The sequence below is a fragment of the Anas acuta genome, chromosome 8, assembly GCF_963932015.1.
Source record: "Anas acuta chromosome 8, bAnaAcu1.1, whole genome shotgun sequence".
NCBI lineage: Eukaryota > Metazoa > Chordata > Aves > Anseriformes > Anatidae > Anas > Anas acuta.
In genome coordinates this window covers 5,640,176-5,655,812 of record NC_088986.1, presented here as the reverse complement: position 1 = coordinate 5,655,812, position 15,637 = coordinate 5,640,176, and the positions used below count along the sequence as shown (strand labels likewise).

The 15,637-nt window shown below is 41.1% G+C and overlaps 1 protein-coding gene across 3 annotated transcripts in view; it reads right to left on the bottom strand.

The window, feature by feature from the left end:
• Positions 1-15,637, bottom strand: part of GLIS1 (GLIS family zinc finger 1) — a 189,419-nt gene that overhangs the window by 99,842 nt on the left and 73,940 nt on the right. For all 3 annotated transcript variants that reach the window (XM_068690615.1, XM_068690614.1, XM_068690616.1), the window contains one exon: positions 5,502-5,700. In XM_068690615.1, the coding sequence (XP_068546716.1) occupies positions 5,502-5,700 (199 nt within the window). The remainder of the gene's footprint in view (positions 1-5,501; positions 5,701-15,637) is intronic.

Here is a 15,637-nt window from a genome sequence, read left to right as displayed (position 1 = left end):
TTTTGATGTGTGCTGAATCCAATCACTCAGGAAGCATAAACCCTACCTAGATGTTTCAGAAAAACTCTTCGGATTACATCTTCTGAGCAGTTAGCAACTGGTTTATGCCTTAACACACACAAAAATTTATCTCGGTGATAAACATTTACTGTGCATGACCCAACTGTGTGTTTTTCTTAGGACCAGTGTTTCTTAGTTATCTGGGAAGTGTAGTAGGGTTTAACCTGTGCCTTCAACACACAGCAATGTGCCAGACCTAGAAGAGGAAAGTACATCTATGTGCAAGAAAGCTGTACCTGAACTAAAAAACCCCCCAGAAAAGTCCTCCATGGCACTTACGCTGACATGTTCCACATAAACGAATTTTATGCTTTTTTGATGCTAGTGCCACAAAAGCTGAAGGAAACCTGGCCATTTGGCAACTTTTGTGTGTGACACCGTAGCTGACAAATCTGACACATTTTAAAGCATGAAGCACATATACATAAAATATTGTGGACATATCCGTACATTAAACTGGAGAGCTGCTGAGTAAACAGCATTTATTTTATGACTTAGATGATTTCACCTCTATTATTTCCATTAAAGCACTACAAACATTAAAAGCTGGGACCACTTCTACCTCCTCCTTGGTAACAGCTCTCAAAGAACTGCCAATTAGAAAATAAATAAAAACAACAACAAAAAGCTTCAAAAAGACTTCCTTCCCATGACATGAAGGGTGCAAAAAATGACACCAGTCCGAGGCATACAACTGGTAGTGGTGCATTCACTGGTGACAGGTTCTTAAGCTACAACAGTTTGCAGCCAGTAGGGCTGCAAAAACTTTAAGGCCATGAGAGAAATGAAATTCCCCACCATTCATTGCTACAGAACAATCAGACCTTGCATTCTGCCACCAGAAGTTTAAAAAGACTACATTTAAAAATTTTAGAGGTTTCCATAATCCATTAGTTATAATTTCTCCCTTTAGGTTTGCACAGTTGGTCTCAGGGTAAACTTAAAGCACCTGGTTTTGCAGATGGTGAGTTTAAAAAAAAACACATCAGTATTCATGCATTATTTTTTAACATTTACAGAACCATATGTCTGTAAAATATGTGGCATAAGCATAAGTAGAAACCTTTTATTGCACATGTTTGGAAAACCCTGCCCTGCTTGCTTGTAGCTTCACTGCTCAGTAGAAAGCGTGCTGTTTTAAACTCATTCTGAGAAAAGTTTTACAGCATACCATGCCAGGCACAATATTTCCTATTATTTAGTTTCTTCTGTACAAGAACTCTTCTAAATAATTCAGTTTGTACCATAGCTTAGTGGTCCCAAAGCCTCAGGCTAAAGCAAACACAACACGTCTCTTACATCACATAAAGCTAACCCAATCCTTACATTTCAGCCCGTGATAATTGGTGTCATATTATTAAGCTTTCTGTAAAGCTCCCATCCTGCCAGAAATCCGTGTGAGGAGTTCAAGCTAGAGTGGGTGCAGAGTACAAGCAGGATGGATACAAGCGTCCTTACCCTGAGACACTCTACATTCTCCAAATTCCTAGCGACATCCATCTGCATTTCTAGCACAAGGTCTTGCTCAGACTCAGGACTGTATTGCTGTGATGCTGCTACCATGCAAAACATGAGACAGGTGAGAAAGAGGGCAGTTTTGACGCCTTTTTCAATAAAGCATTGGAATACCTTATTTCACAAACAAAAGGGATGAAGGCACTGAATTTAAGCATCCTATAAGTACAACCTTGTCTTATCCATGCTCTGCCTACCTGATGGTAAGTGCAAGCTTCTTGTGCAGACTGGAAGCAAGTCTTTTCTGGGAGCTACAGCTTTCTCCTTAGCACTGTGTATTTAAATACGTGACATATTTTGCAATTGTTAACTCTGCTGGGAGCATCTGGCTTTGTTTCAATTTCCTGATGTTTAAGTGGTGAGGTACAGAACATCAAAGTTGCATGAATGCAAACTTTCTGTATTCCTGGCAGAATTTTACCATCACTGGTCTAGGGAAAAGCCTGCAGGTTCCTCCCAGCCCTGGGGGTGGGGGGAGAAGGGACACAAACAAAGCTTATGTGAGGGAGAAATAAGGTGTCTGGAACCCAACGTGCTTTGTGGCTCCTCTTCCACCCTATTACTACACTATTTGCTCCTGCAATGGCATCTTGCAGCTGGAGATCAGATTCCAGGTCTGCTACACACAGGCAATGCTGTCCTTAAGAATTTCATAATCTCTGGACAGTAGCCTAATATAAATGCGTATGAAACAAACAGCCAAGAAAAGAGGGAGAGGAACAGAGGATCGCACGACAGCATGAAGCACACTGTGTGGGCATGTGGATTGGCTTGGGTGGCTCTGGGGGCTTCCAGATGAGTGGCCCTGGGAGGGAGTGGGGTTGGAAGGAGAATATACCCCACGGACATTTCCTCTCAGGGAGCATCTGTGTACTCTGCCCAGCATATAAAAGCTCAACGTAAAGCCTTTGCAGAGTAACAGCAGCCTCTCAGGACACCAAAACAGCGTTTCCAAAGAGACTCCCTCACGTGGTAACTGGAGCCAGAGCGTGAGGCCTGTAGCACCATGCCAGAAGTTCTGCAGTTCCCAACTGCCCTCAGAGGAAAAGCCAACTGTATCTGAGATCTCCGGATTATTTACAAAACAAGCGTACGCGCCTTCAGTTGCCACTGTAAATGTGCAATCAGTGATAACTGGCAGCTTTAAGGGGCTGGAGGGGATTGTTGTGCTGCACATCCAGGGACCCCGTGCAACACTGAGTGCTGCGGTGTCTTCCCTGGGTTTTATACGCTGGGCTCCGAGCACAGTGTGGGCGGGTTAGCTCTGCCTGATAATGGATTATCTGACAAAAGGCCAACATTTGCTGTGTGCTGACTCCAATTGTGGTGAAGAAGGTATTAGGACTTTTCCAGTCCCACACACATCGCGTTCGCAGATAGCATGTAGCAGCAGTTATGTTGCACAACTTAAAAGCTATTAACTGAGTGGGAAAAAGGGGGCAGGAGGAAGAAGGATCGTGATTCTTGGATTAAGGCAGACATCCCTAGAGTAATTTTTCTGATAGAAAGTAATTCAGGGAGAAGCTGAAGGGGATAACAAGTTTCAGTGCGCTGAGGGAAAAAGGACAAAGACAGTCATAACCCCAAGTCCTGAGGGAGATTTTGGATTGTTAGGGGAGGTGCTTTCTGGTTTGTCTGGGCTTTCTTTGGATGTTGCATATCCTAGAAATGCAGAGTGGTTCAAAGCTCAGTTTAGAGAGCTTGTTGGAATTTATCTTCCTTTGTTTCTATGCCTGTCACTAGAGCTGGACAGAACAACTGAACTGTCTGCGCTGCCCTCCATATGCTCAGGTACCCATCCGTTCCAGCCCTGTTTTTCTCATATTTCAGATTTCATCCTTCCTCCTCTGAGGAAGGTGTAAATCTGGGGGGGCACAGAGCACCCGTGGCTCCCACTGACTTCACTCATTCGCCCCCACCTCAGCTATGATCACCTACTTCTGGTTCTTCAAGGAAAGCCCATGCTTTTTGTTACTTGTTTGTCAAGGACCCTTAGCGTACCAAACACCATGAAGAGAAGTCATCCCAGCTGCTGTCCACCTTCCCTCACATGCTGAGATTTTGGGTCTGTACCACACGTGTGGTGAGTAGCACCAGGACAAAATTGGACATTGTGTCTAGGAGACCCACAGAGCACAGCTGTGCTTGGCATTACCTTGTACATCCCAGACAGACAGAAGTAGTACCAGCCAGGTGGACATACGAGTAGAGAAAGACTGACAAGACACACCAACAACCCATAAAGGAATGGAAGGGACCTTCAAGATATTTTCTGAACGTTTCCAAACTGTTGCTTAGGAAGCAGCAGAGCCCCAAGGCTTTAGCCCATGCTATTAAGCAAAAAGGACAGAACTAGGCCTGTCACCTGCCACTTTTCTCATGTTATGCAGCCGACAATCCTTTACGTTGTGCTGGGAATCCTGTCTCAAATGGGGGCTGGAATGGGTTCATATTTCTGAGGGCGGGTACTGTGATCCACGGTATGCAGGTATCTGTCATTTCCTCATTATAAATTTCACAAAAAGGTCCAAAAAGATCTAAGCAGAGTACTCTCTTTCTCCTTTTGTTTGCTCTTGCCCTAATTATCTTTGTTTCATAATTGTCCTCACTGACAGGATAAAAAAGGTTGGTAAGTGGCAGTCCCACATTGATTCATGAAGAAGCTGGGAGGAAGCAGACTTGAATGGAGCTTCAAAAGCATCTACAACTCTTTGCAGGGTTAGCAGAATATTTTATGTGGCACAGATATTACTTGTTCTTTTCAAGCAAACAAACAGCTCTTTCCACTTGCTTGCCATATTCTGTGTGCCTCCTCTTCCCAAAAACACAGATGTTCTACCCCACTAGTAAATGGAAAAGGGGAAATAAGACATAAATATGTACAATAAAATCAGAAACAGCCAGATTTCCAAGACCAAGCTATAGTCTGTATTTCCTCTTGCTGTGACTATGGAAATTTGGGCCTGATAGTTCCACGCAGAGTGCCAATTATTCCAAGTATCTAAGATAAAGGCTGCAACTTTATTGAGGTTTTTCTTTTCTACAGCTCTTCAAAAAGGTCAAGATTATTCTGTATTACATCCCCTGCCAAAAAGCATTGTAATTAAAATAGATGGACAGATTTTAATTTGTAGCAGGCTTCTATTCACAATGGATGTCTGTTTAGGGTACTTGTCTAAAATCTGGTAATGTTAAATTTGTAACAACAACAAAAAAATAATGGAGTCCTGTGTTTTCATATAATTAATTTATAGCAAATGTTTAAATAGAGATTCTGTTCATAGCATATCCAACTACAGTGCATATATCAAAACCAGAGACCAAATTTTCACATTACGGCCTTAAAAGCAAATACCAAGGATGTGGCTGTATGGGAACATTGAAAATACTTCATTAAAGGAAATGCTGTAGAAATAAAAGTGGCATTGGCTTCCTGTAGGTTTGATGGTGACATGCCAAATTGTCATATGGGAGACATTGGCTTGAGAGTAAGTATCATCCCTGCCTTCCAGGCTGCAAGTTGGAAACAGCATGGCATTGGTGTGGAGGGTGGAGGTACAGAGGAGGCAAGTCTGACCCTAGTAAAGCCCCTGGCAAAACTCTCATTGACTTTTGAGCATGCTGGAAGAGCCCCCACAGAGAAGCTGTATTTAAACTTCAATGCAAGGGGGCTGCAGCTGCATATACAGTGACTCCTACTGGCACTGCATTGGATGGTTGTCTGTGCACGTGTCCATGTCCCTGCAGTGAGAACCTGCAAACAAGCAGTGTGGTTAAACGAGCACCCAAAGGACTTCCAAAATGAAGTAAAAGCCAAAAATACGCTTCCAAATATAGCACCCATGGATGATACGCAGAACCGTTTACAAAAAATGAAGCATTTCAGAAGAGCTAAGTATATCAACTGTCAAATCCTGCAGTAATACCTTATATCAGAGTGCGTCAAGTTCAGCTGACCAACATGAAGCAATCTCTCACAGGACAGTGGGTGGTCTCGCATGAGTGGGTTTCCTGTGTGAATGAATAGTCCTTGTCTGCAGACAGGTACTGAGCTACTTGTCATCTCCATGTCCATCATGTTCTTCTTCTCAGAGATCAAGTTACAGTGATTGTAGCCACCATTAACTGTCAAAAAAAGAAGAAATTATCATAAGTCTTTGACTAAGAACACTCTATACTTAGTACTACTCTGTGTGCTGATTTTGCAACTCCTTGTAAAATCCCTGTAAGTGGCATGGCAGTGGAAATGAAAGCTTTCACAAGGAAGCAAAAATTAATTCCAAAGGAATCTGTGAATGATGACCGTTTATTTCTCTTTTTAAGTTTTGTGGCTATGCATAATTTAACTCAAAAAAAAACCTTAGTATGATAGCTTCCTTTCCTTTTGTGTATTTTTATGGCAGAATCTTGCCTTTGTTAGATTTTGTTTCAGAGTCCCTTTATTTTCAGGGAGGGAAGCTCTCTGAAAACAGTGACGTAAGTCAAGTTTTTCTTTGCAGACAATTATCTCTGTGATTATGACTTTAGATGGGCATGTTTCTCCTTTTCTGCCAGGTCAACAGTGTGGAAAAAAATGTAACTAATTTGGTTCAATGTATACATTTAACTGTATTTTCAATGTGAGCTGTTAGTATAAATGATACCATTACTACTAATAATAATAAATTCTGTTTTGGTGAATACTACATTTCACTTGACTTGGAAAAACAGACTAGAGCTATAGCAACATTTTTCAAAGTATATATATAGCCACTAATGATAATTTAGTTGAAAAGAAAGGAAAAAGGGAAAACTAAGAACTTAGATTGTATTGATCAAATACTAGCAAGAAGTAACTTAAACTGAGGACCTGACTTTTAGACAGCTGCAGTCAACTGAAACGAATCCCTCTGAGTAGCCACTCTTGGGCCCAGTCCTTCTACCAAAGCCCATGGTGGGCCCACCATTGGCAGAGCAAAATCTGCCATTTCAACACTACAATTTTGGTATTTCCCAGAGATATATGCATAATAATACACAGGTACATGGATACCACAATATATAGCAAACAATATTTTCATGATATAAGAGTAGGCAAAATTCTACTCATGAAGCCTTGCAGTCAGCTGCAGCTTTGTTACATCGTTTATGAAGTTCAGATCCGAGATTGTGCTCGTTTTTGGCAGTACTGCTCTGGCACAGCCCCTCAAGTGCAGAGGTATCCCTAACACACGTGAACCCCCATTTCCTCTACGTACAGCTGCTATCCTAAAGCTAACGAAAGGCAAGTGGGGGAGCTCGAGCTGCTGTGGTCCTCTATAATTACAGTCAGTGCATGCTTTGAAAGCAATGAGAATGACATTCTGGTTTTTGGTACATATAAATGAGAAGAAACAGGTGACTAGGGAAGACTAGAAAAACTGGAGAAACTGTCTCTGGTAACTGGAGAAATTGTGAAAGGGATCCCAGCACAAAAGTCCATTCTCCTCCACTGGCTGGGCTCCACAGCTTCCCCATCGTGCTTCGCAGCACCATTGTAAAGGGAGGACCATGGCAGACGAAGACGTAGTCCAGGCAAGGATCCAGACCCATAGAAAAGAGTGGGTACATGTGACACCCAAATTACAAGTCTCCTGAGGCATTATTGTGACATTTCCAGAATAGAATTCCCTGGTTCCAGTGAAAAGTTTTCAGTGTTTGGCTGGCGCATTACATTTCTTGATCATTTATTTGTATGATTTATTTTTTCTTTTAAGCTAGGGTCTTTAAAATTGGACAAACAATACAGGATTTTTCTTAACCATGTCCAGGCACAATACTAAGGTACATCATAAGTCTTAGAAAGCATAGGGCAGAGTTACATATATAAACAGACCATGTAAGACTTTTAGGAATAATACATAAGAGGAGTTTCATGTATTTAAATTATACAAAACGGACCATTAACCTTCTTCATGGTAATTAATATTTTGGTTATTTCAGATTTATATTCAGAGACTGGGATATTCACTGATATTTATATTCACCGACACTCTGTGATTGCTCTAAACAAGTCTGAAGGCACAAAGCAGCTGTACAGAAACGGAGCACCTTTTGGCCTGCGCAGAGCAGTCAGCTGTATTTGGTGGGTTTGGACCAAAATGTTTAGGATCGTATTGGATAACTTTCAGCTTATAGTGGGTGTTTGTGACAAGTAGCTCTGCCCTGGTTGTAATCATGGCATAAATGATCGTATCCTCTGGAACCTACAGCTCCATGGAGCTTTATTCCTTTCCTATTCTGGCTTGTTCCTATCACAATTTAACTCATTTCAATGGTAATGTCTACCTTAGCAAGACTGTACAGACAGACTTGTGGCTGTTAATTTGAATTTATGAATCACATCTAAAGGGTATCCAAATACACTGCTGAACACGGATGAAAGAAGCTCTATACATTTTTAAAGGCCACACCACCAAGAGACGTTGGTAAATCAGTCATACCTACAATATCCAAGCCACAGTTCCTCACTTTTTCCACCAGTAATATTGGATGCAAACTGCATCTTCCCTCCAAAATACCATGGACACTTTAAAAGGGTTTTAGATTTACACTGGATAAAATAAAGGAATTTCTTTTTTTCATTCCCTATTTATACATCTGAAATTCATTAGGGCTTTCTAAATATGCATTTTATCAATTTTGTCATGTTATCAAGACAAGGAAACCTGACACTTTCACTCAAAATTCAGCAATACCAACTGTAGCACACGCTGATACCAATTTGTGTGAAGATGGAGATTTCCTAGAATAACATGGACATTATTCCCATGCTGTCAAAAACAAGTATCTTGTCTTGTAACTGTCAAATCAGAAAATACATTTTCTCCCTGCAAAGGAACAGAACAGCCACGCTAAATCTGTGAAATGATGGGTGTTTCAGACAATCTGCCACAGATTTGCCTTTACAAAGTCCCTCACAGATTTGTTAACCAGAGCTAAAAATTTCTTGCACAACAGTGCCTCGTGTGAAGTCACATTTGCATCCGAACACCTCTGAAACGTGCCCACCGTACAGCAATCAGAACGATGGACAAGTCACAACACCAGCATCTCACCTTTTTTCTCTTTCCACACAGCAAACCACAGCAGGGAGATGTCTCTGAACACAGACAACTGGAGGCTACATTCAAATGTTCAAGCACATGGGAGAGCAAATTCATTGCCTCCGGAAAAAAGAAAGAAAAAAAAAAGAGAAAAAAATGTCTGTTTTACACCAGTGTAACTGAGAAGAGAATCTGGCCCTTTGACAACTGGCTTTTTTATGCAATATTAATATCACTGGCTGGCATAACACAAGATTTAAGCATTTTCCATGTCTGGAACTAGATCTCCTCTTTCACTGGTATCGAGGGGCCTTTAACCTACATACTGTAACTTACCAATACCAGATGAAAAGAGCACACTCCCTGCCTTACACCAGAGCCTTCACTCTGCTTTCAGTAGAACCATAGCTATTTCATAAATCCATATAAAAAACTAATCCTAATTTACAGAGAGTAAATCTAATAAAAGCAGAATGGTTTCCAGAAGGATCTCATGGAAGTGAAATCCATCAAGGTAACTTTTGTCTTTCTCTTTTGCTGTCCGGCAGCTTTGATTTATATCTTTACATTTAAACACTCACAAAGGGAGCGGAAGAGGTTGATGCAGAAGTGTGCAAAGGCTGCAATCAGGCAATTCCTTCCATATGAGTAATCAGGTTAGTTCAGCTTTGCATACCTTGCCGCTTTCATTTCGGGGGTAACTAACTTTGGGGGAGTGTTTCCTTGATTTATGCCAGATTAAGACTTGTGAGAATTGGTCCCACGGATTGTGACAGGGCTACACACCTCAGGACAGACTGCACACAACTGGTCGGGATCTGCAGAGTCAGCCTGGTGTTTCCTGCTAGGGGCACATTCTCCTCAGGGAGAACAGCACCTCGTCACACGAAGGGAAACTTGTCTGTGTAACAACGAGATCAACATTAAAAATAACCCTACGAAAGGGCAACACCTCTTCTTCCCTGGGAGCATCTTGCTTACCATTCAGGAAGGCTTCCCTCTTAGCATTAAAATTAGCTATTATGGTTGTAGATAGATAAGAGCAAGAGCTTATCAAAAGGGTAATTATTCGACAATAAACACATGTTGCAATGCTTTGGAGTTTACCTAATTAAGGCCAATGAACAAATAACTGAGATGATATATAATTGAAATGACTCACATTCGAAATAGAGATAGATTTGAAATATTTGCCTAACATACTTAGATATCCCCAGAGCATTGTGGGCTCTGTGGTGAAGACCAAACTAGGTCATTTGCCTTTTTTTTTTCTTACTGCTTCATTCTCTTTAATTACTTCTTTTTTTAAAAGATTTTGCCATTCTCGGTTTTGTTTGGATGCGATGTCCAAAATTTACCACGACAACACTGAGAAATGGAACGCTGTTCCTGGCAGCTGGAGGAGTCACATGGGGGTAGAGAAAGACCAAATGGTGCCACATTTTCTCCAACAAGTGAAAATCATCCATGCTGGAAGAGGCCATCTATCAGAGCCCTCCAAGAGAAAATTATTAACCCAGGAGGTGCCAACGCAGAAAAAACAGGTATTGTAGAGAAGGCCTGTGTGGATATTCAGCATCCCATTATGCCCAAGTACTGCTGAATAACCTTTATTACTGCACGGATGGAGTGACTGCCACAGCTCCTACAGTCTGTAATTCATCAATGTCAAAAGAGATGCTTAGCACTATGCTATATACTGGAAGGCTCTAACAAATAAAACATTTCAAAACACAAAATCTTCAAAATGATTAATGAAAATACAGCATTTTTGAAATTAAAAAAAAAAAAATCAACATTTTCCCAAAGGTTTTTATACCTATTACACCTTGTGAAACACATGGTTTCTCCTTCGGTTCCAGGGAAATACAGTCACATCGGACAGGATTTTGGGCATGCATTTTTAGACTGTGGACACAGTCTAAAGAAGGAAAACCACTTCAGAAATATGTTGGTGTGAGTAGCCATGAATGACAGGCCATGTAAGGCTGCTTAAGGAGGCCTTACCCAAATGAAATATTATTTTCACTTAGATCTTCAAGCTTGTAACAAGATAACCCAAATACAAACTGCCAGATCTTGATCTGGAGACCCAAAGCTGGGATGGTCAGATCTTTTACTGATTTCTTTGCAGTCACTTGCACCATCTCATACACAACAAGAAACCCCTTAGAGCTGAATCGTCCCAGAGCGCTGTGCCAAGGTGCAGAATTCCCTCCTTGCACTATGAATTATCCGAGTCTCCTGTAATGCACAGCTAGCAAACGCAGGATCTGAACATGGTGCTGAGGAAGCAACTGCATCAAGAGTGACTATCAAACAAAATCAACACTACCCAGAAAAGCTACTAAGAACGTTCAAATGTAGTCGTGCAGTTCTTTAAGCCCACTGGGCAGCCCGTGGGGTCGAGCATACGGGCTTTCAATGCGACCTGCTGGAACACACGGTTCCTTTGGTTCTTTTAGGCCGGCAAAAGAAGGTAACAAATCTCTCTCCATGGCATCAAGACGAGAGACGTCTGAGTCTCTTTTGCTGCCGTTTGTCCTCACATGGACTCAAGTGATTAACAACAACAGCACTGAATTAACTGAGTTTTCACCACCATATATAAAAGAGTTCGTATCTCATCAAGATGAACGGAGCAGCTCACGCCACATTCCAGGGTCACCCCAGGTCGCTTACATTCTGTTCCCATTTTAAGGCCTGTTTCATACAGCTGGTAGAGGCCTGGCGTTACTTTTCTATAATATTTTTACAATACCTCAAAAAACTGAAGTATGTGAGAACCAACAGGTTCTTTACTACAGAGCAAACCACACTGTACAAGGTGGAGAATCCAATTGTCCTACACTTGTGGATCACAACAGAGGTGGCAGCTATTTGAAAATAGCTACAGGGATTCCTATTTGAAAATATATATGGGTGATATGAATCTATAAAAGGGTAGGGTTAAAGCCGACAGCATTCAGTAAAAAAGAAGGATCCCTTTCTTCCAAGTCTTTTTGAATCATCCTGTGTAATCCTATAACAGAAATACTTCACCTTCACATTGATGTATGAGTGAAGACAGAAGGACTAAGAAAACTCCTGTAAACTAAAACAAACCAGTTAGTGAAATAAATTGTAGAGTATCAATCTTAAAAACTTGTGATAGATTAATGTAACCCATGTGTGTCTTTTTAGCAAAATCTGGACCCTAAGTGTTGGCTACATCTATATTTGTTATTTCATGTTCAATTTATTTTTCAAACAAGTTATTTGGATTTCTTTTCATTTCTGTTCTGTGGAATTTTTGTTTGCAGACTACAGACGGTATTTTAAAAGAGTGAAAGAGTAGGGTTGGCACTACTGAATAAAGAAGCATGGTTAATTTTATATCAGTTGAACTTAACTCGAAAACGTTTCAGTAGTTTAGAGATCTATAACCTCTTCGTCTTGGAGCGTGCAGATAGATACGGCTCCCACATCTGACTTTTTCATGATATTTTAAAGACAGTTTAAAGACATAATTTAAAGAGAGTCCAACAGAGGCAGACAAAGAATGCAGTAACACGCAATAGATGGCATTGGTTTACAGTGTTACATGGCTTAGATTTCCAACAAAGACCTTCACAACACTTTTTGAAGTCTGAGAGCGTGGCTGAGATTCAGGAGAGCACATGCCACGTGCTTAGGTTCCAGTGACTTCACAGCCTTAGCTGATGTTGTGTGTCAGGCTCTAGATGGCTAAGAATATAACCATTTTAGGCAACAGTGAATCAATCGTCAGAGAAGTAAAATAACTGCCTGCTATCACAGTGACTGTTTCACTGCACTCCGGCTTGGAACTCAACATTCTTGGCTTCCCATTTGGATTTCAGACCTCTAAATTACGTCCCCCAACAGAGCTGAGAGCAGACTGAAAATGACCATTGCACTTCTTTGTGGCAATCAGGACAAAACCTTTCCCAGCCTGATGAAACACAGGGCTTGTCGTTACATTCATTGTTACGGAGTTTCCTCGTCTTGGAATTACCTTTTGCCTGTTGCCAGGCAATCTGAAAAATATTGTTCTCAGCACATCTGGCCTTTTTTGTGGTCAGTTATCCTTCCTCACAGCTTGGGTTTTAGTAACAGGGGGAAAAGACATTAAAATAAATGTTTTAGGAAAATATTAAGCTCAACAAACATTATTTTAATTAAAAAGGAAATCCTAAAACCTTTCTAATGGGCACTTGGAGAATATAAGCTCAATGTAATGAAATGCGATGTATTTCTTTTCTTTCTTTCTTTCTTTCTTTCTTTCTTTCTTTCTTTCTTTCTTTCTTTCTTTTTTTTTAAAAAAAAAAAAAAAGAAGACTGTGTATGGAATAGCTCTAATTCTCAGTATTTCTAATAGATAGGATATATCATTATAGTTTTCCTTGCTCTGCCAAACAGAACAACAGGAGTGCCTCTGCTGCCTTATGAATAAACATGTTGAAGGAGACACGAGTACAGCCCTTAGCCCCATTCTTTGTTCCCACTTCTCCACTCACCTCTATTTCCCTTTCATTTCTAAGCTCAGTTTGAAGCTTTCACTTCCACCACTGTCCTTAACCCTCTCCATCCTGTGCCTCGCCTTCCACTACACGTTCCAGGATGCAACAGATGCAACAGATGCAACAGACAGCTGCTGCACTGCGCAAAGCTGGTGCTCTCAAACCTGTTTTACTATTTAGATGCACAAGCTTCAACCCCAGCTGAAGCTGGTCACACTACCTGGGTAGCAGACGGTTGTATTTTTTTTTTCTATGCAAGTAACACACACAGCACACACAAGCTGCTGTCAGTCTACCTGTTTTTAACTCCTTGCTCTCGTGGATCAGGTTGATTGACAACCCATGCTCCCAGAGATCGGCTGAACCAGGACAAATCAATCGATACCTTGTGAATAAATGCCACTGAGCATCCTGATGTAAGGTAGAAGACAACCCTACACCATTTAGGGTTATGTATACCTGCTCCTTGTCCCCCCCCCTTTTTTTTTTGTTGCTCTAGATTGACACCACCAGGGTTTTCCCAGCAGCCTGTAGGTTAAAAGAACTCCAGAGTGACTTTTTCAACACACAAGTTCACACATTTTCTGATGTGGGTGCTTGCATTGTTCCTATTGTAAACATGCTTTCATCATCGATTATATGACTCCATTGAAGAGACAGGGTCTTTCCATACATGCACAGTTTGAAAAAATCTATTCCTTTTGTGTTTTTTTTTTTTTTCTCCAAGTCATCTAATTCACTAATAGCCAAAGCATGCCTCCTATGAGCTGCATGTGGGTTATTGCTTTCCCATTTACTTATTAAACTCTGAACTTTTAAACTCCCAGACCTCCACTCCCCTATATTTTACTTAGTCCATTTAGTCTCTCTTTTCCATGGAAGTTCTAGCCAGCAGACCATGTAAAGGCTCCACAGGGGCTTGTGCTCTCCCAAACATTTGAAACACAAGGATGTGCAGGGAATGAAAGCTGGGGTTTTTGCCATATGGCACCTTGCATGTGTCTTGTGTAAACATATACGTCTCTATGTCCCAAGAAGGAATTTTATGTCTGCCTAGCTCAGCATGCACTCTATATATTAAAAAGGAAAAAACCTACCACCCATACTTCCAGCTGAGCACAACAAGAATTAGTTCCATCAAGATGTTGGGCTGAAAGATTTAGAAGCCTGAAGTGTCACCAAGTCAGTAAAAGCCACAGAAGCTAACTTCTGCAAGGACAGAATTGATGTAGACACGCAGGCTTATGCAGAAACTTTAAACAAAAGAGGATGCTGGTAACCAAAAAGCATTTTGTTCTTTTCAGCGCAAACTAGACAGAGGAAAAGGCCTGGTGGGAAGGGCATGCACAGCAGCTAGTTTTAGGGATCTAATTCTGAAGCATGTATTTGGAGGCTACTCTACTTATAGTCGTGGGAGACAGAAGATGATTCATAATAGGAATCAAAGTGAATTGGGAATAGAGGAAGAACTTTCCACGTTGGGTGCTAAAGCTGTGTCACAGCAATACTCCCATGCACAAAGGGAAGACAACGGGGGGAGGCAGTAAACCTGCACTGCACATCAGCTTCCAGCCATGGGTTGTCTTCCATTTGCTGGTCTCCCAAAACATGTGAATTAAGCTCCTTTTCTATGACAGGTTTCATAGGACTCTTTTCAACTGACAGCTTCACTCCAAGCTCACCTGGAGCTTCTTCCAGGCATTTTTTCTTGTTTTTCTAGAGATCATAAGGATGAAAAATTAGTCAAGAGACATTGGATTACTGGAGGCTACAGGTCCTAACACAATGTGGTTTCTCCATTCTTCGATTGAAAAGGAGACATCTTCTCATCCACGCATTCCATGTAGAGTCAGTGCAGACCTCTCACGCTCACCGAGTAACCTACATCCCCAATCAACCTCTTTGTGCTCTTGTGTGAAAAAACTTTTACAATGAAAACTCAAATCGCTACCCCAAACAGGAAACCATTTCAGCCACACAGCCTCTTTGTTCATTTACCACTTAATACCTAACACAGTAACAGCTTCTTTGCAGCTTAGAATTAAAACTGCCAGAAAGAGAATTCAAGACAAACAAAACAATCCCCTCCAGTATAAGCTGAAAAGAGCAACAGCCTGGCCCTTCTACTTTTCATTTGCTGTTTTCATTGTTTGACATTTCTTTCTGCCAGGATTTTGGCATTATTTCAAGGATTGATTTGAAATATATTTAACATCAAGTGATTTGCAATGTTGCTTTCTATTTTACCAGAACTATGCTTAGGATTAACTCTATTCAAGTAGAAGTTACCCTTCTGCACTCACTGCCAGTGAACGGACCTCTTGCAGGCTCTCCACAAGAGTGCACTTCTCCCTAACCTTGCACATATCTGACAACTCAAATAAGTAACTCTTGTTGATATGCACACCTACGCTCACAGCTATCTTCTATTTAATCTATTTTCTTGGATAAATCACAGAATAATGAGATTAGGGAACC